The 22063-nt window shown below is 38.4% G+C and overlaps 1 protein-coding gene across 1 annotated transcript in view; it reads right to left on the bottom strand.

Moving 5' to 3' along the window:
* Positions 1-21170, bottom strand: part of LOC134357213 (meprin A subunit alpha-like) — a 28294-nt gene extending 7124 nt beyond the window's left edge. Inside the window, exons 1-11 of the mRNA XM_063068500.1 lie at positions 21079-21170; positions 20977-21001; positions 20826-20879; positions 20610-20650; positions 20437-20512; positions 19073-19190; positions 17074-17249; positions 16317-16538; positions 16078-16224; positions 8727-8942; positions 5423-5881 (exon numbers count right to left, since the gene is read on the bottom strand). Of these exons, the coding sequence (XP_062924570.1) occupies positions 5423-5881; positions 8727-8942; positions 16078-16224; positions 16317-16538; positions 17074-17249; positions 19073-19190; positions 20437-20512; positions 20610-20650; positions 20826-20879; positions 20977-21001; positions 21079-21144 (1600 nt within the window). The 5' untranslated portion in view covers positions 21145-21170. The remainder of the gene's footprint in view (positions 1-5422; positions 5882-8726; positions 8943-16077; positions 16225-16316; positions 16539-17073; positions 17250-19072; positions 19191-20436; positions 20513-20609; positions 20651-20825; positions 20880-20976; positions 21002-21078) is intronic.
* Between the last annotated feature and the right edge of the window lie 893 nt (positions 21171-22063).

Below are 22063 nucleotides of genomic sequence, written 5' to 3'. Positions count from 1 at the left end.
TGGTTCCGGAAGACTGGAAGATTGCAAATGTCACTCTGCTATTTAAGAAGGGGGCAAGGAAGCAAAAAGGAAATTATAGACCTGTTAGCTTGACACCCCGTGTTTGGGAAGTTGTTGGAGTCGATTGTCAAGGATGAGGTTACAGAGTACCTGGAGGCATATGACAAGATAGGCAGAACGCAGCATGGATTCCTTAAAGGAAAATCCTGCCTGACAAACCTATTACAATTTTTTGAGGAAATTACCTGTAGGCTTGACAAGGGAGATGCAGTGGATGTTGTATATTTGGATTTTCAGAAGGCCTTTGACAAGGTGCCACACATGAGGCTACTTAACAAGATAAGAGCCCATGGAATTACAGGAAAGTTACATATGTGGATAGAGCGTTGGCTGATTGGCAAGAAACAGAGAGTGGGAATAAAGGGATCCTATTCTGGTTGGCTGCTGGTTACCAGTGGTGTTCCGCAGGGATCAGTGTTGGGGCCGCTTCTTTTTACATTGTACATCAACGATTTAGATTATGGAATAGATGGCTTTGTGGCTAAGTTTGCTGAACATATGAAGATAGGTGGAGGGGCTGGTAGTGCTGAGGAAACGGAGAGTCTGCGGAGAGACTTAGATAGGTTGGAAGAATGGGCAGAGAAGTGGCAAATGAAGTACAATGTTGGATAGTGTATGGTTATGCACTTTGGCAGAAAATATAACGGGCAGACTATTACTTAAATGGGGAAAGAATTCAAAGTTCTGAGATGCAACAGGACTTGGGAGTCCTCATACAGGATACCCTTAAAGTTAACCTCCAGGTTGAGTCAGTAGTGAAGAAGGCGAATGCAATGTTGGCATTCATTTCTAGAGGAATAGAGTATAGGAGCAGGGATGTGATGTTGAGGCTCTATAAGGCGCTGGTGAGACCTCACTTGGAGTACTGTGGGCAGTTTTGGTCTCCTTATTTAAGAAAGGATGTGCTGACGTTGGAGAGGGTACAGAGAAGATTCACTGGAATGCTTCCGGGAATGAGAGGGTTAACATATGAGGAACGTTTGTCTGCTCTTGGACTGTATTCCTTGGAGTTTAGAAGAATGAGGGGACACCTCATAGAAACATTTCGAATGTTAAAAGGCATGGACAGAGTGGATGTGGCAAAGTTGTTTCCCATGATGGGGGAGTCTAGTACGAGAGGGCATGACTTAAGGATTGAAGGGCGCCCTTTCAAAACAGAAATGCAAAGAAATTTTTTTAGTCAGAGGGTGGTGAATCTATGGAATTTGTTGCCACGGGCAGCAGTGGAGGCCAAGTCATTGGGTGTATTTAAGACAGAGATTGATAGGTATCTGAGTAGCCAGGGTATCAAAGGTTATGGTGAGAAGGCAAGGGGAGTGGGACTAAATAGGAGAAAATGGATCAGCTCATGATAAAATGGCGGAGCAGACTCGATGGGCTGAATGGCCGACTTCTACTCTTTTGTCTTATGGTCTTATGGTCTTATGATCAACAAAGAGGAGATACTGTTAGCATACTGATTGGGATCTGCTGATGAGGAAGTCAAGGATCCAGTTGCAAAAGAATGTACAGAAGCCCAGATCTAGGAGCTTGCTGATCAGTTTGGGGAGGATGAAGGTGTTGAACACCAAACTGTAGTCAAACGACAGCATATTATCATGTGCATGACTGTTGTCCAGATGATCTTGCTCTAAGTGATGACCTAATGAAATAGCATCTGTTGTTGACCTGTTGTGGCAATAGGCAAACTGAAGGGAATCCCGGTCATTTCTGAGTTTAGAGTCGATTTGTGCCAGAAACAAACCCTTCAATGCATTTCACCTGGGTTTTTCATTATTAAAAAGTCTTATCTAAACTTTGGAATGAAAAATATACTGAACTATTAGGTTCTTCAATAATGGTTGTTTGTGATCTACAGATTCAAGAACATTATTGCATTCATAGCAGTATATTTCAGTCTTCTGTCCATAAACTATTACAGAGAAATAGTAGGTGAAATTAATCAGCACATTCTTAGAAAAAGAATATTTTAATTCAATTTGGTATTTTATCTTTTATGACATCCATGTTCACATAGTCCAGATATGGGATCCAGTCACAATAGTTCTCCATATCCCTGAGCCGACTAGTGTGATCTCAATTGCAAAAAATTATATTTTCATTGTAAGTGCTAAATTATAAAAAAAAATTAAATGGTTAGATACATTTAAAATATTTAAGTTGTTTGTAATATTATAAGGAAATATTAAAACTAAAGGAATTTATCTTTCAATGCCCTTCCACTCCTTTCCCCTGGGATCTCCAACGAAATCAAAGCAATGTCAAATCCAGCAGTGAATCAGCAACATTGCACTCCACTGCTGTCTCCTCATGGAGATCAGGAGCAGGATGAAGAAACATATTTTGGGTGACTGATTAAAACCAAGACGTACTGAATTTTCAGTGATGTACCACCTGCAGTTCTATTCCTTGGACTTCTATCCAGACCCAGCTATTGTCGCACTTCTTGATCACCAAGAACAATTTTCCTAAATACCCTAATAACCTCGACCCCACCAATCAGTATTTCTATGCATGTCTGGATCTCCACTCTCTGCCACGATATTTTGATCATCAGGTCCCTCTAACCCCCATCCTTTTTCACTTGCCCCAATTTACTAAATGTGCCACACCAACTGTATGAACTTTAACAATATCTCTTCAAACTCAACTTTGTTTCTCTGATGATGCTGCCCCGAAATCTGCACCTTATCCAGGCACCTGTGCAATGGACCTCTGTAACTCCCAGCCACCCCTAATTAGGAAGGCTGCACAAGACTTCACTATATAGTGAAATAATGAAGGCACGTGGCAAAGTTTAGTCTGTGGCTTTAGAGACAGAAGGAAAAGTGAAAGTTCAAAGTAAATTTATTACCAATGTACCTGAGCTGTATGTCACCATATACCAAGTTGAGATTCATTGAAAAAAGGAAAGGATGAAGGTCAAACTGTAAATAATTTTTAGAAGAGATAGCAGTGTGTCGCGTGTGCGCAGCCCTCTAGTGAAAGTGATACCTTATCCATTAAATAGGGGCCGTGGTCAATTCTGATTTGATGGAGACAGACGTGAAAGCACAGAGGAACATATGGAGAAATTTCTGAAAAGCATGTTCACTTCTGTTGTTACTGCGCGATCGAGAATCTTCCGGAGGGACGGCCTCAAAATCCCCGGCTTTGCCTGCTGTTGCCAACCGAGATTGAGGTCGAATCGTTCGGATAGAGATGATACTCGGTTCTCAGTGTTGGAGGCTGATCGGAGGCTCAAAGTTTTCGGACGACTCAGAGTCGGACTGTGGTTGGGCATGGCAGGGAGAGTTTTTCTTCCTTCTCCCATCTGCATGAGATGTGGGACATTTGAGAGACTTTGAACTTTTTACTGTGCTCGTGGACTGTTCTTCATTAAGGTATGGTATTGTTGCATTGTTGTAACTATATGTTATAATTATGTGGTTTTGTTAGTTTTTCAGTCTTGGTCTGTCCTGTGTTTTGTGATATCACTCCAGAGGAAATATTGTATCATTTCTTAATGCATGCATTACTAAATGACAATAAAAGAGGACTGCGTGTCTTCATAATCTAAATCTGAAGGTAAATTCCCAGGTTTCAGGAGGAGAACAGTACTGAAAACAAACATTACTAGTGATTGTGAAGTTATTTGATTGTTAATAAATACTCACCTACTTCATTAAGGCCCATCTGGGAAAGTGAAACCAATTCTTAACCTGGCCTACATTCTAGGTGACTTCAGTCCCATAGCAAAGTGTGTGATTCAGTGTGTAAGTACAAATGGCCAAAAGATGCCGCCCTCGCAGAGTTTGTAAACAAATAACAAGGAGACACCACTAAGTGGTTAATAGTTTGGGAACTAGGTTAAGGAAGATGGAGATACGACCCACAGAAACTATGAACATGGTGTGTGTCTGGCACTGAGAGATTTAAAACTAGAGAATGAAGGAAAATTCAGATTCTCTGTGAAACAAGTACAAAAATATTTTTGTTTCATATTTCCCGGTGTCTGATTATTTTCACTCATATTTATTCACCTGTGTCCATTATGTGTATGTTTTATACCAGCTGTCCCCAACCACCGGGCTGCGGACAGGTGACGGGCTGCAAAGCATGTGCGACCGGGCCGCGAGGAAACGACATGATTTGGTGACATGAGTCAGCTGCATCTTTCCTCATTCCCTGTCACGGCCACTGTTGAGCATGAACGCACGCGAGGTCATTACCCTCGCGTCATCCATGTCAGTGCGGGAAGGAAATTAGCTCCTCGAGCTTGCAAATGACGGCAGACTGAAAAGTATGTTTGACATTACACCTCTGCTGGCATTCTGGATCAAAGTCAAGGCTAAATATCCTGAGATAGACACGAAAGCACTGAAAACGTTGCTTCCATTTCCAACATATCTCTGCAATGAATGCAACAAAAACTAAACTGCGGAATAGACTGGACATAAGGAACCCCCTTCGGGTATCGCTGTCTCCCATCACCCCTCGATGTTGCAGGGAAACAAGCCCAGGGCTCCCACTGATTCAGCAGTATTGGTGTGTTGCAATGATTTTATATGTTCATACGGGGAAAATATGTGCTGTGTGTTTAATATCCAAACATTACTTAAAATGTTATGATACTATTGACTTATAAGTGACTTATATAACCATATAACAATTACAGCATGGAAACTGGCCACCTAGACCCTTTTAGTTTGTGCCAAACGCTACTCTCACCTAGTCCCATCGACCTGCACTCAGCCCATAACCCTCCATTCCTTTCCTGCCCATATAGCTGTCCAATCTTTCTTCAAATGATAATATCGAACCTGCCTCTACCACTTCTACTGGAAGTTTGTAAGTTCGTTCAACACTTAATTCAAGCTCCCCTGATAATTGACTTATCACTGTATTCATGCGAGGAAAATATGTGCTGTGTGTTTAATATTAAATTCATTAGATAAACCCTTTTAGAAATGAAATTGAGTGTATTAGCCACTTATCACCTATATTGCGGTCGTGATTAACACTCCACCCCCACCCCATCAGAATCACCAAAAACGATTTGTGAAAAAAATCGGCACGTTCACGCATGTGCACTGGTGCCCGCGCAAGGCTTCATTGTCATTGTAGTCTTTCTCGGGGTAAACAACACATTTGACTGCTACTCTTCTCCGTTGGCAACCCTACCCCCCACCTCCGGTCGCCGGTCCGCAAGAATATTGTCAATATTAAACTGGTCTGCAGTGCAAAAACTGTTGGGGACCCCTGTTTTATACTAACTGAAAACAAGGAGAAACAGTTTGACCAAAGTTCAAGCTCTTTCTTATAGAATCCATTTCAAACAGATGCTAAAATTGTAACAGAGATATTGCATTTATTTTCTCACCGGGTAGAAGAACACTTCCATCTGTAGTGAAGCTTCGAGCAGACGACATTCTGAGTTTCACATCAGGATGCTGGTCCAGTACTGTAATGGTAACTTGTCTGTTCCCAACTGGCCATTCAAGCATATCATCATTTTCACCACTGCACAGGTGGAAAAAGATCCCTGTATAATTTTCATAATAAGAATGAGGTCTTAAAGTTAAACCATATCGATATCCTTCGGGGCTCTCGAAACATGGACTGGTTATGGCCCTCCTATAATTGTTTCGAAGCTTTTTGGTGAAGTTCCTTACATGCCAGACACTATAAGGACATTTGGTCTCGGTAAGTGTGACATCATCCAGGAAAATACCACCTGAAGAATCACTGGAGTTACCAATTATTCCTTCAAAAACATATTGAAACTTGGCTGTCGCATTGAAGGTCACATGGGCAATGTTCCATGAATGGCTGCCATCCGCTATAGAGAAAGAAATAAATGATAAAAACATGAAATATTTGTCAAAGTTTTAACAGTCAGAATGATTTATCATACAAGGCATAGAACTTAATGTGGTTGATGAAATCTCCAGGAGTAACGGGAGTAAAGCACGTTCAGATGAAGTGAAGTGAAACAAAATGAACCAATCTGAAAATGAGTAGTTTCATGACTGGAATAACTAAACATAAAAGTATTCTTTCTAACCAGCACATCAACATATGCTCAGAGTATTATTATATTGCAATTATTTATTGAAAGTAGTGAAAAATTTGGTTTCTAGGTTACTTGGATAGTTTCTGTTATTAGATTTTAAAGCTCACCAACCCTCCAGATCAAAGGTGTCGCTATGGAATAAGGAATTGTTATGGATGCTAATTTCTCAGAAAGTTCTCTTAGCCAATGATACTCAAGTTCCTCACACTGATCACTATCACTGATATTTCCTGCTCACACCCTGAAATGGAAATTTACATCAGTTTCACTGGCAATTTCTACTCTGTCCTAATTTACACACTGTTCAAATCAGGTTCTTCCTTTCCCTACATTAGTTTCCCCTTCTCTATTTCAGGAATAGATAGGTATTCAACATTTATGAAAAACCAACAAACCCATAACTTTCTTGGCCACACTCCCTCTCTTGCCAGTTCCTGAAAGGACAAGCAACATACATCAAAGTTGCTGGTGAACGCAGCAGGCCAGGCAGCATCTATAGGAAGAGGCGCAGTAGACGTTTCAGGCCGAGACCCTTCGTCAGGACTAACTGAAGGAGTCCTGACGAAGGGTCTCGGCCTGAAACGTCTACTGCGCCCCTTCCTATAGATGCTGCCTGGCCTGCTGCGTTCACCAGCAACTTTGATGTATGTTGCTTGAATTTCCAGCATCTGCAGAATTCCTGTTGTTTGCCTGAAAGGACAATGCTAGTTTCCGGTTTCCTCTATCTTTGTTATATCTACTTCAATAATGTTACTTCCCACACCTTTGCTTCTGATTTCCTTCATCAGTGATTATCCTTAATGAGCAGATCTTCAGCTGCATCCACCCCATTCACTGCACTTCTCCACTTGATACTCTCCTGAACCCACTCTTCGTGGAAAACACACAAAATTCTCAATGAACTCAGCAAGAGCGGCAATCTGCCTGAAGAGGAATGAAAGGTCAACATTTTGGGCTAAGACTCTTCATCAGGACTCAAGATCAAACCTTGTGAAGGGTCTCAACCTGAAAACTTGTCTGCGCATTTCCCTCCATTCTGTTTGAGTTGCTTAACATTTCCGGCATCTAGAGAATCTCGTTTCCCCATTTAATCATTGTCTTCACTTTCCATAATCATCAACTCCGCAATTAACACTATCACTTCCACCTATAGTGTGGAACCACCACTAAACATATGAACCCCTTAATACCCCAAAATGCTTCTTCAGGACTTGATGAGTCCTGAGGAATGGTCTCGGCCTGAAACGGCAATGCTTACACTTTTCCATAGATGCTGCCTTGCCTGCTGAGTTCATCCAGCATTTTGTGTAATAAGTGTAATATTTCCAGTTTGGTGATGATACAAAGCTCACGAGCAATATGAGCTGTCAGGACGATGTAATGAAGCTGTAAAGGGATACAGAAAAGTTGACAGATTGGATCACACATGTCAGATGGAACATATTGTGTAAATGTATGAGATCAAATGGTTTGGTAGGGAAAACAGAAAGGTAGAGTGTTTTTTTAAAATGGTAAGGGATTGAAAGTTGCTGATGTTAAGGGGGCGGGATCTGGGCATCCTAATGCATGAAACATTGAAAATTAGCATACAGGTACAGCAAGCAACTAGGAAGGCAAACAGTGCATTGGGTTTTACTGTAGGCAGACTAGAGTAAAAGAGAGGAGTAGAGAGCATTAGCTCTGATTATATACATCATTGATGAAACTACATTTAAAATATTGTGAACAGGTCTGTGGGGAAAGTGAGTGCTAGCTTGGCATTTGATGAGAGATTAAGGAGACTGGACCAAGAATTGAGAAGGTCGCCATTAAGAAGTAGGGTACTTGACTGGGTAGATGTGGGATAGATATTTCCCCTGGTTGGGATATCTAGACCAAAGGTCATAATTTTAAAATAAATGCTGGCCAGACTGGATAGAAGTGAGAAGGAAATTCTTCACCTGGGTGTACTGAATATTTGGCTCAATCCTTAAGCATATTCAAGACAGAGATTAGTAGATTCTTTGATATCGATATTAGACTTTTGGACAAATATTATGCATAGGAGAGATTTGAGTTCAAAGTAAATTGATTATCAAAGTAACACACTCAAAATGCTGGAGGAACTCAACAGGCCAGGCAGCATCAATGGACAAAAGTACAGTCGACATTTCAGGCCAAGACCCTTCAGCAGGACTGAGAAAAATAGATGAGGAGTAAATTACTCCTATCTTTACTTCTGCAATCTAATCCTCATCTTCTTTTCTCCAGTCCTGATGAAGGGTCTTGGCCCAAAACATTGACTGTACTTTTTTCCATAGATGCTACCTGGCCTGCTGAGATTTTCTAGCATTTTGTGTGTGTTGCTCGGATTTCCAGCATCTGCAGCTTCTTCCTTGTTTACTATCAAAGAAGTTATTTGTCACTATATACAATCCTGAGATACATTTTCTTGCAGGCATACTAAATAAATCTGATAAGCATAACAGAATCAATGAAAGACTGCACCAACAGGTCGTATGTAGCCCACAGAATGTTGCCATGATTCACCTGTGCCATCTTGCAGATTTAGAGAGAAATGGACAAACATAGACAAATGAAGTAATAGGTTATCAGTCTAAAAAGATCATACCTTGTAATGTATGACGTTTAACTAGTTTTTGAGCAGTTCCAGTTCCATCATCCATTTTCATCCATATAACGAGCTTATCCATTGGACTGCCTGTCATTTTGTAGAAAAACTGAAGACACTGCTCATCCCTTCTGGGGTACAGGATCCTGGACTCCAGAACAGCACTTTCACCAGTCTTGTTATTCTTAGTATCAAAGTACATGAAGTATCCAGCATCTAAATTGTGAATAATTTGTTAGAAACTGGAGAAAGTGGAACTATTTTTGTACGTAGTAAAAAAAAGCCTCAGATTCATTCATTGTTTTACAACTATGGAACAAATTAAGATGCAGAAATTATTGGTGAGAAGAGAAAGAATAATTTTAGTTTTACACATCTATATCAAATGATAGACGTCAGGATGAAGCATGCTTCAAATCAAACTCAATCTGAAATTAAAGAAGCAATTGAAGATATGATAATCATTTATTTCTAATTGAATAAAACAAAACAGGATCATTGTTTAAGTTGATATTTACATAACTGAGTGTAAAAATGTAGTAGATGTCTGTAGGCGATTGCTCAGCAGTTTAGGGGCTGCTGATTATACAGCATTCCTAAAATAAGCTTCTGATGTGCAATTATATTTTGTTCCAGTCCTAGTTTGTCCATTGTTATGTCATTGATCATAAGATTTTGTTTCTTCCTTCTGCCAACAATGCAATCAATTCCCTTTGGCATCATCCTGTATATTCCTTTCATTTTTTTCAATAGATCATTCATGCTATCGCCTGTCAGAAGTTACTTGTGTAGCTTTTCACATTTGCCAAGTTTCCTTATTAACATAGAAACATAGAAAACCTACAGCACAATACAGGCCCTTCAGTCCACAATGCTGTGTCAAACATGTCCTTACTTTAGAAATTACCTAGGATTACCAATCGCCCTCCACCTTTCTAAGCTCCATGTACCTATCCAGGAGTCCCTTAAAATACCCTATTGTATCCGCCTCCATCACCGTCACTGGCAGCCCATTCCACGCACTCACCACTCTCTGCATAAAAATCTTACCCCTGACATGTCCTCTGTACCTAGTTCCAAACACCTTAACACTGTGCCCTCTTGTGTTAGCTATTTCAGCCATGGGAAAAAGCCTCTGACTATCTGCACAATCAATGCCTCTCATCCTCTTATACACCTCTATCAGGTCACCTCTCATCCTCCATTGCTCCAAGGAGAAAATGTCAAGTTTGCTCAACCTATTCTCATAAGGCATATTCCCCAATCCAGGGAAAATCCTTGTAAAGCTCCTCTGCACCACTTCAATAGTTTCCACATCCTTCCTGTAGTGAGCTGACCAGAACTGAGCACAGTACTCCAAGTGGAATCTGACCAGGGTCCTATATAGCTGCAACATTACCTCTTGGTTCCGAAACTCAATCCCACAATTGATGAAGGCCAATACACTGTATGCCTTCTTAACCACAGAGTCAACCTGCGCAGCAGCTTTGAGTGTCCTATGGACTTGGACCACAAGATCCTTCTGATCCTCCACGCTGCCAAGAGTCTTACTATTAGCACTACATTCTGCCATCATATTTGACCTACCAAAATGAGCCACCTCACACTCATCTGGGTTGAACTCCATCTGCCACTCTCAGCTCAGTTTTGCATCCTATCGATGTCCCGCTATAACATCTCGCAGCCCTCCACGCTATCCACAACACTCCCAACCTTTGTGTCAATCTTATTGGAAGCTATGGCAACAGGTACAGGTCATATTCTTCCTAATTTCCATTCAGGCTCCTGGATTGAACAGCTTGTTAGATGAAGAATGTGTGATGGCTCTGGGCCTGTAGTCACTAGAATTTTGAAGAATGAGACATAACCACATTGAAACCTATCAAATAGTGCAAGGCCATGGTGAGTGGACGTGGAGAGGATATTTCCTGTAGTGAACGAGTCTAAGACCAGAGGACACAGCCTCAAAATAGAGGAGCATCCATTTAGAATGGAGATGAGCCAGAGAGAGGTGAAGCTGTGGAATTCATTGCCATAGGCAGCTGTGGAAGCCAAGTCTTTATATATATTTCAGGCAGAGGTTGATAGATTTGTAATTGGTCAGGACATGAAGGGATGTGGCAGGGGGAGGCAGAAGTCTGGGGCTGAGGGGGAAAATGGATCAGCCAAGTTGAAATGGTGGAGCAGACTCATTCGGTCAAATGGCCTTATTCTGCTCCTATATGTTATGGTCTTGTGGTCTTATTTCTGCTTCGCATCATTTATTACAAGGTCAAAAACTTTTCCTATCAGCAGGAAAGCCATCCATCATAAATACAATTCTAAGTCACAATGCTGTAGAGTTCACTGTTCTTTGATTTCAATTCTTATTGGACATACTTAGATAAAAATAGTTAAAAACACAGCACCTCAGAACCATTATAGTTTTTTTTGTATCACAAAACAATTCATAAGTTTTCTTGGGGCATTAGATGGAGTAAGTTGCATTTTAGCTTTGCTCCATTCATTTTTCAATCTTTTTACCACCCTTTTACTATCTATATTAAAGTGTTTATAACACTCTTATATGCTTGAACTTTGATTTTTAATCGCTGGAAATGGATACCAGAGGGAAAAAGGCATCAGCCGAAGGCAAGGAAGCTGGTTATGGAAATGGAAGGAGAGAAGGTGATTTTAAAAAGCCTAAACAGTCTCAACTCACTTTGGAAGCTGTGTCGAAGCTCCTGGATGATAAATTCGATAAAAGATTTTCTACTTTGGGAGTATTGTTAAAGGAGATTGAAGGTAGACTGGGAGCACTTTAAGCGGGAGAGTGAAAAACAACAGCGGATAATTTCCGAACTTGATGTAGCTGGTAGACAGAGATATCGTAGATTGGATTTGTTGGAAAAGAAATTAACTTTGACCAATCAAACACTGGAACAGTATAAAGTCAAGATTATTGACCTGGAAAGTCGCAGTCGTAGACAGAATTTGCGAATAATACGACACCGTGAAGACGTTGAGAGTGGTGACCTTACTAAATTCCTTTCTCAATTTTTAATGGACGTGTTCGGCTCTGAATGTGTTTGGCTCTGATCAATTTTTTTTTCTACTCCTCCTATACTTGATCATGTTCAGCAGGCTTTAAGAGCAAAACCTCCTAAAGAGTTGAAGCCTTGACCTGTTTACTCCGATTCCATTATCTGCATAGCAAGGAGTATTTAATTCGAATTGCCCATCGGAAAGGGGTTATTGAACACGGAGACCTCAAGTTTCGTCTTGTTGAAGATTACAGTCCTGAGGTAATGCAAGAAACCGGTGATGTCAGAGCTCTATCAAAGAAAGTTCCAACCACCTCTGCTATTTCCAGCTCACCTAAGGGTTGTTCTGCCTGATAAATCACGTAAATGGTTTAAATCTGTGGACGAAACTCATCAGTTCCTTGAGGATGAATGTTCAATCTCAGCAGTCTAATAAATTTACTGTTTCTTCATGTCTGTACTCATTTGGTTTCTAAGTTAATAACCAGTTCATAGATCTGGACTGTCAAAGTTTGAAGGATTTTGCCCTCGGTTTAATAATACTGTAGTTTGTTTTGAAGTACGAATGTTTATCACGCTTTTATGTTAAAGTTCCTTTTTTTCCCCTTTATTATTTTATTTTATTTTTTCAATTGTTCGTTTTTGAAAATAATTGAGAATCTGATTTGGTGATTGATGGGTTTTTTTCCTGAAATATTAATAAGATTGTATTCTGTTTCACTTTCCAACATCTCACCTTTCAAAATGTTTTGCAAACAGCTGTTCTTTTTAACATTTATTTGGTGTTTTTTATGGCATTCTTTTCTCAATGTTTTGACTGTGGGTGGTATTTTGCATTCTTTTCAATTTTGGAGATTGGCCTTCAAGAGAGGTGGGAGTAGGGGAGTTTCTAGATAGCTTTCTGGCTGTCTATTGGCCAGTTTTCAGGCTTTTGTGGCTGGGAAGTGGGGCTATTTTTAATTTAGTTGTTTTCATCTGGTCTTATCTGAAACTATAAATATAGTCTGAATTGTCGGAACTTCTGGTTCCCCTTTAAACCTTTTTCCATCTTCCTGATTTATGAGTTTCCAATGCATTAAGGTTAATCCTTCACATACCATATGGCTTGTTCAAGTAAAATGGATAATATTATTAACTTTGTTTCATGGAATATGACTGGTTTGAACCATCTGATTAAACGGAAGTAGATTTTTAAAGTTTTTCATAGATTGAATGCTCAGATTATCTTTGCCCAGGAAACTCATGTGAGGAAGGAGGATAATCGGTGGTTTTTTAGGTCTTGGAAAGATGAACAATTTCATTCCAACTCACAGGATAAGGTGAAAGGAGTCACTACTTTCATAGGTTCCTCAATTTCATTTGTTCACTATGAAACAAGTTCACACCTGAATGGTAGATTTTTGTTAATTACTGGTTTACTTTATAATCAAAAAGTTGTTATGGTTAATATCTATGCACCAAATACCGACTATCCTGAATTCTTTAAGCATTTATTTGCATCTCTTCCTAATTTAAATGAATATATGTTGATAATGGGCAGAGATTTTAACTGTTGCCTGAATCCCTCAATGGACAGGTCTGCGCCCAATCAGGTACTTCCAAACAAATCCACTATTTTTATTAATTCCTTTTCAGTTGACTCCAGAATTTTAGAAGTTTGGAGGCTTTTAAAGATAAAGAGTTCTCATTCTTTTCTCATGTGTATCATAATTACTCTAGAATTGATTACTTTTTTATGTACGCTCTGTTAGTTTCGTCTGTTACTGCCTGTGTGTACGATTCAATGGCCGTCTCTGATCCTGCGGCCTTGAAGCTATCAATCAAATTAACTGATGTAACTTTCAGCGCTCAACAATGGCAGTTCAGTTCTACTCTGCCTCAGCACTTAAACTTCGTTAACTTTATTAAAGAACAGATTACCTTTCTCTTTTCAACTAACTTCACGGAAGAAATTTCCAGCAGGATATTATGGAATACTTTTAAAGTATATATCAGTGGACAAATTATTTCATATTCTGCTGGATTTAAAGAATGAATTAATAATGAAATATGTACATTGGTTGATAAGATTAAAGAAATTGATATAAACTATTCTGCTGCTCCTAATCTGGAGCTTTATAAAAAGACAGTTGAACTTCAGATGCAACACAGTTTATTATTAACATCCCCGACTGAAAATCAATTACTTAAAACTAAGAGTCAATTTTATATACATGGTGATAAATCAGGTAAATTACTGGCCAACCAATTGAAAGCTGCTTCGGCTAAACGTCAGATTATTAAAGTTCGTAAATGGGATGGTATTTCAATGGTTGACCGTGACGAAATTAATAAATCTTTTCAGGAATTCTATACCTCTTTATACCAATCAGAATTTCCTGATGATTCTACCATAATGCATGAATTTTTCAGGAAATTGAATATTCCAAAATTACCATTTAATGAATGTTTAACACTAAATGCATCCATTACGGAAGAAGTAAAGAAAGCAATTTCTTCCATTAATTCTGGTAAAGCACCCTGTCGGGATGGGTATAAAGTAGAATTTTAAAAATCATGTGGACTCCAAAATCGTTTCCAAAATATTAGCAATTAGATTGGAAAATGTATTGCCACAAATTGTCTCTGACGACCAGACAGGATTTATTAAAAAACGTTATTTGTATATTAATGTTAGGAGGTTAATGAACATTGTATATACTTCTTCATCTAAAACTCTAGAATGTGTTATTTTGCTTGATGCCGAGAAGGCGTTTGATAGAGTTGAATGGGAATATTTATTTAATATGCTTGAGAAATTTAATTTTAGCCCAAATTTCATATCTTGGATTAAATTGATATATCATACACCTTTGGCTTCTGTACTTAGTAATAATCAGAGATCCCCCTTTTTTAGGCTTTGTTGAGGTACTAGACAGGGCTGTCCTTTAAACCCTTTACTACTTGATATTGCCTTGGAGCCCTTGGCAATCGCTCTTCGTGATTCACCCAATATATTTGGCATTAATCGTGGGAATGGGATGCATATGGTATCACTATATACAGATGACCTGTTACTATATATCCCCAACCCAGAGAAATCCATCCCTGCAGTAATATCATTTTTTTCCTCAGTTTAGTAGTTTTTCTGGTTATAAATTGAATCTTAATGAGAGTGAGCATTTCCCATTAAATGTGCAAGTTCCAATTTATAGGCAATCACCATTTAGACTGGTTACTGATTATCTTACTTACTTGGGCGTTAAAATTACTAAGAAGCATAAGGATCGATTTAAAGTTAACTTTTTACCCTTAATTTTTCATGTTAAACAACTGCTTACTAAACGGTCCTCATTGTCCCTATCATTGATTAGTTGAATTAATGCTACTAAGATGATTATTTTACCTAAATTTCTGTATCTATTTCAGGCGGTACCAATCTTCATCTCTAAATCGTTTTTTGATTTTAAAATTTTTCTTTGTATAAAATTTTTTGAATCTTTTTCATGTTCAGTTATTAAGAGATTGGGCGGCTTAAATTACATATGTTACTCGGAGTCTGTGATTGTATACGTTAACTGTTATTAATGTAATCTTAATCACTTTGTATTATTATCATTATTATGTTTAATATTTGGAAACTTAATAAAAAAGATTGAGAAAGCAAGAAAGAAACAATTCCTCACACTTCCGCAACCCTTTTAGTCATATTTGGACAAATCAAAATACTGGTTTTCTCTGACATTCATATCTGAAGACCAAATGTCATTTGATACCAGGCAAGCCAAATTAATGTTACCCTATTATTTTAGTGTATGGGCATTTAATAATATTGTGGCTTCACCTGGAATCAAATTCATATTTAATAAGATCCAGATTGTATCATTAGGAATGTAATTACATGCTCAGTATAAAATGATAACTAATATGGAACAGCAGTTCTTAAATAAAACTCAGTCAAAGAAAAGAGTTTTAGGGAATTAAAACATTTGATAGGATAGGTCAAGAGATATCAAGGTTTTCACCAAGAAGTCCAGAAATAAGAGGAAAATTGTTAAATGAGAGCTTTCTGATATTTGGCTGTAATATCAGGAAGTTTTTCATCACACTAAAGGTATTATAAATCTGAAACTCTTTCTCAGACTGCTTTTGAGGAGTAGGCCAATCTGAAATGTCACAACTGAGATTTCTTTAGTCAAGTTTATTTGAGGTTATGCAAACAAGGCAGGTAAATGTTGATCAGATCCAGGTCAGCCATGATCTTTCCCCATGACAGAACAGGCGCAAGGATCGGAATGGTGGATTAGGTGATCATGGGAAATTGAAAGAACTTGATGGTTCACACTCACCTCTGCATTTTCCATTTATAGTATGATCTTCATTTCCAGGACTGCTCTTCACATGAACCCAATCGGTACCTTCCTGTTCTCCCCGGATCATGCCACAGATATTAAGAAACTCAAATGCACATTGGTCCAACAGTGTGAGAGTGGCATCTGAGATAAAGGTTTATGTGAAAATCAAAATTAATCAATATCCCTGAAGAGGACCATAATCATCAAGAAAGATAATTGAAAACTGAACTTACTGCATTTATACATTCGATTTAACCTCAGCAGATCAAGAGCACTGAAGTCTAATCGCTGTCCAATAATGTCATTAAACGCTGGTATCTTTGCAGTGATGGTTGGCACACTATCGTTTTTGTTGAAGGAGAATGGTGGATAATGCATCAGAGATTCATAATCATATGGAGTATTCTGGTCAGTAATGATGTCATCACCATACACTTCAAAATTTATCTTCTTATCTGAATAAAAGTACAACATTGACATTCAGCAGCAGTTAAGGGTAATTTATTTTCAAAATTAGATTAAATGTTAAATTTATTTAATTAGAATTACAGATTTTATAGCAATAACCAAGCAATCCTATTGTTCATTTGCAACATAGAGGTATTAAAGTATCATTTGAGAGGAATTACAAATAACTGATGTAATTTGATACTGAAGGATGTCATTTGGCCCATTGGCTCCCAGTATAGTTATCCCAATAGTCCCATCTCCTCTCTATTTCCCTGATACGTATTCCCCATACACATGCTCATCATTTGTCCTTTGATTCTTTTTGCCTCCACCCTACACTCAGAAGTCATTGGAATGAGCTAATTACTTTACCAGCAAGTTTTTACCATGTGGGAGGAAGCCCATGTGTTCATGGAGAAATCATGCAAACTCTACACAGACAGCATCGCAGGACAGGGTCAAGCCCAGATCCTTTCAGATCTGTGTCAGTATGCTCAACTAAACCAATATACCTATGAGATTGTTAACTTGAAACCTTACCAGGCTCAATTTCATTCCACCAAATATTAACGTAGTAACCACGGTCTGTTCTTGAGTGCTCGTGGAAAAATCCTAGTGCATGCAGAATTTCATGCTCAACAATAGCTTTTGTGTCACACCATGTACCAATGGACAAATCTTGGCCTTTGTGGTTATTACCAATAAAAGACCAGCACCTGTTCAATGAAGACAGTATTTTGACAATTACATACAAAGAAGAAAAGATATAGTTGTTTAGAATCCAGTAGATATGTTTGAAATATGGTTGTTTTGGCAACGTACAGGACATATTTCCATATTTCCATGACATAGCCGAGGAGGAGTCACGTTGGTGCTAAATTGTGACTCTTTTGTGTTCATCTATGAAAACAGCTTAATTTCTACCTTTGATGTCTCTCCTTTTCCCTTTCAGCGTGGCTGGGGTTCTATTAAAGACGCTGAACTGAAGTTACACTCAGACCTCGGTTCTTTGCTGTGGTGGGAACTGCTCCCAGGAGCTCACAACCGGCCGCTTTTCGATACCTCACAGACGCGGCCCAGAAAACGAGCACGCTTTCAAGGTTGTGAGGTTTTGCAGCCCTGAGGATGGGCTGATTCTAAGCCAGTGCCACTGACTGAAATGTCACAGGAAAGAATGAAGCATCAGGAGCACAGATCAGCTGTCAGAAGCTGTGTACTCAGTGAGTGGAGGGTGCTGATGTTTATTTTTGTAGAGATGGGTAGGGGTGGGGGAGGATAATTGCCTTGCTGCTGCTTGTGCGTGGGAGGGGGAACGGGGTGGGGGGCTTTGGGGTTCTAACTTTTTAACTGTCACTCATTCTTTGGGGCTTTCTTCTGTCTTTGTGGATGTCTGCAAAGAAAAAAGAATTTCAAGAATTTCAGAGATTTCATCTCTGATATTAAATGGAATTATTGAACTGTAATGCTGATATTAAAATAGCATCAGATCTTTGGTGTTGTTGTTGTGATGTCAATCATAAGTAGTATGCACGCCAAGTTCATGATTAAAATAAGCTGCAGGAATATGCAAGGATTCTTTCCCGTTACCTGCAGAGAGCCACAAACTCAGCTATAGTTCAAATATTTAATTCGACTGTCAATGTACACTGCACAATATTAAAAAGACGAGCCTCCAACCATCTCCAAAGGTAGCTTGAAATGAAGTGCAGGGACCTTCTTCCTGATCCTGGTGTAGGCAAAACAAGTTACGAACCATGCTATACCTCACGTTATGGAAAAGATGAGCAGGACAGGGAGAATAAAGGGAAGAGCTGGGACATGGTGCAGGCCAGGAGAGACTGAATGTGATTAGTAGTGGTGGTGTTTCAGATCTTTCCCATTTCTCTCTCAGTCTCTCTTCTCTTTTTTTTCAACTTAAAACATAATTTCTTTCTAAAATTTCCCAGAGATTTTCTGAAGATTGATTTAGTTTTTGTCTCTGCATTTAGAGAAGATTTTTAAAAGTATATTGTTGTCTCTTTTGAACAAAATCAACAATATTTCTTCTTTGTACATCATGCTTAATGCACCAAGGCCCATCAATATATGGAGAGGGATAGGAAGAAAGATAACTCACATATCTACCATCAATTAATCATAGAGAATTAAATACAGATTTTAGGTTTAAATAGTTGCGAAGAGAATTTCAGAGTGATCAGATGAGGACTTTTTAAATGAGAGATAGAGATGAATATGCAGAAGATAAATTTGGGAAAATTAAGAATGCAAACGTAGAAAGTTAAGTTAAAAGAAAAGCTGGAGCAGGGGTAAATCAAACTACTACAGATGCGAGAAATCTAAAGCACTGGTCAATATTTACAGCATGAACCTGCTATATAGTTTAATACTTGCAGAGTACCTGAAAGGAGATAAATAATACTTGGCTCTCTTCTTTCACAGTCAAAACAGCACACAGTTTGTACTATTTTACGAAACTAAGAATCTTTGGTGCAGTCTATATATAAAAAATAATTATCAAACTGTATAGTTTTATACATACCCATTTAATTTTTTAAAAGATAGGAAAGATTTCTCTCCTTCGTATGGTTTAAAATCAATGCACGACTTTAAGCGAAACTGCTCAAACACATCCAAGATGACGCCCTTGGCATTTAACTCTGAAAATCAGAATTTAAGCAATTCATTTGAAGTATTTTTACACAATAAACCAACGCTAGGTAAATATAACAAATGAAGGAGTTTGACCATAAATCTCTTCACTTGTAATGGTCAAAAGCTACTTAAAAGATGATTTAAAATGATACCCAAATACCGCTACTTCATGCTTATGAGATGATGAGAATGGATTTTTCTGGAAATTCTCAGTTTAAGTGCCACTATGTCTTTCAACTCCTGAGCATATGCTCACTGACATGTTTCTGTTGTGCTCTGTGAATGGGCTCGGCATGGAGCCCAGCCACTGAGTAGAAACTTGCTCAGAGTCCCTAGGAATCATGCTCCAGGAAACAATTAATTTCAGCAACACACACAAAAAATGCTGGTGAATGCAACAGGCCAGACAGCATCTATAGGAAGAGATACAGTCAATGTTTCGGGCCGAGACCCTTCATCAGGAGTCCTGACGTCAACTGTGCCTCTTCCTGTAGATGCTACCTGGCCTGCTGCATTCACCAGCATTTTGTGTGTGCGTTGCTTGAATTTCCAGCATCTGCAGATTTCCTCGTGTTTGCAAACTATTGATTAGAGTTTTGTTTGTGCTTCTGTTAGAGAAAGAAGTAACAATATCTTAATTTGATATTTTTATTATTGTTTACGTTTATTTTCATGTTTTCAACTATTTAAAATGTTTTGAAGAATCAACTTTGTTTTCTGTTCAAACATCATTCAGAATTCTGCCAAGATTGACCACTCTTCTGCAAAATAATATGGACAAATTTCAGATATGCACATTATGCATTCATCTTTTGCTGTCCCATGATTTAACTTTAGGAAAGTATAGACAGTTAATGAAGCGAAATGATCATCCTCTGGGCTACAACATGTGCACTAGAAATTGCCTATCATTCTGGGTCAAAAATTATTCTGCTTTGATTTATTTTACAATGAACAACAACAGTGAATAAATTTGTTAATCAACACAAAAGTGAAGAAGTGCTCTGTCCATTTAGCAATATTTCACTTTTGAATTCTGATTGCTTATCTTCAATAAGTCCCTAAAGTTGTCAATGTAAACATTTCAAATTTCCCTGTTTGGACAAGATTGACCACTCTCCTGCAAAATACTATTGAGAAATTTCAAATGTGCACATTAAACATTCATGTAATATTAGATGCTTAAATCAGGATATTAATAATGAGTGTGAAGACCTCCATATTATCAATAATTTATAAATAAAATTTTACCAAGACTATCTGTTAGAATGTATGGAATTGGGAATGTCCATCTCGTTGTTGGGTCTTTACGAGCATTCCGTTCTCGCTGAAACAAAGTAAGGAAATCAATATTCCATGAAAGATGACAGCATGGTACAACAAATGAATCTATTATGAACCAACATAATGTCTACCATACTTACAACTACTGCAATGTCTCCCTGAATCAAAAACCTTTGGGATTCTATCAGAAAGGTAATCGGAAAAACATATTATAAGAAATTCTACATGTTGATCAAAGATGCTGTGAGAATTTTCAATACTCCAGAGAAATTTAGAAGGATATACTAGTAAATTTAAGAGACTTAACTTTCAAGATAGTAGAGAATTCATTCTTTGTTCTAAGTCTTATAAATTACCTGCATTTATCTGTGGGATATCCTCTTTTAAATTGCTAACATCCACTTCATAATCTAATTAATGAAGAATTAGAAATGAATGCATTAATCATTAAGAAAGACGTTGTGTTAAAGGCTTTTAAAACAAGTAACAGAGAAAAGCAACACTTACAATTTTCAGAAGGAACCTTTCTGATCTGGAAAAAGAAATATTTGATTTTAAATGGTAAAAGTATAATCAAAATAATTTGAAAATGAACATAGTGCATCTTACCACCAAAGTTTCACAATATGCCAACAAAACTACTAAAGAAAAGGAATACAATGCGGATGAGTGCATTTTGTTCCACTCAGCAAATGCGTTGGCTGTCGATATATGGACACACTAACACTCAGTTTTCACCATCTTGACATTTATAGCATGTTTGGGACATAAATCTACACCACGGGGAAGATGAGTGCAATAGTCCAACGTCCTTTCTTCTAATAACAGCTTCATGGTACAAGAATGTTACTGTATTCCTAGCCTTGCGTTTTTTTGGTAAGTTATTAAGACAATTCAGAAGGATAGTGAATAATTCACTTAAACTTAATTACTATCTCTCCAAAGAAAATTTGCTGACGCATGCTTAAATATTGTTCATGAAGTAATACAAATAAGATACCATATCTGCTACTGAATGAAACCATATAAAATTTGGAGTTGAGATGAAGGGTTGATATTTCTATGAACTTCAAAGAAAATACACAGGGAGAGATAGGAATAAATTTCTTCACCCAGAAGGTATTGATTCTTTAGCATTCTATATTCCTAAGAGTACGTGTGCTCCGTGCCTGACAAGATGCAAGATGTGTGATCAGGGGCTCAGGTCAAGTGTGTGGTCACCTCTGGGTTTAGGAGCATGAATAAATTTGTCACGGAAGCCAGGAGACAGGAATGCAGTGAATCAGGTGTAAGGGCAGCGCCAATAGTCTGGAACGTGAGCAGTCTCGTGGCCAGAGGCAGGGGTCAGGTGCCTTGCTGGGACTTGGGTTCAGATGTTTAACCAGAGTGAGATGGGAATGTAATCAGACGTACTGAGAACCAGGCTAAGGATCACAGGGAGATGTGTAGCCAAACCCAATTACCTGGAACAACTGGTCACCATTAAAGTCTTCACTAATCAAAATGATCAACTAAATACAGATTCATATGCACAGTACTCTTCTCAGTAGTCACTTTATTAGGTACCTCCTCTACCTAATGAAGTTGCCACTGA

The sequence above is a fragment of the Mobula hypostoma genome, chromosome 2, assembly GCF_963921235.1.
Source record: "Mobula hypostoma chromosome 2, sMobHyp1.1, whole genome shotgun sequence".
NCBI classification, from domain to species: domain Eukaryota; kingdom Metazoa; phylum Chordata; class Chondrichthyes; order Myliobatiformes; family Myliobatidae; genus Mobula; species Mobula hypostoma.
The sequence above is the reverse complement of the archived record's forward strand: the minus strand, read 5'-3'. Positions and strand labels throughout refer to the sequence as shown.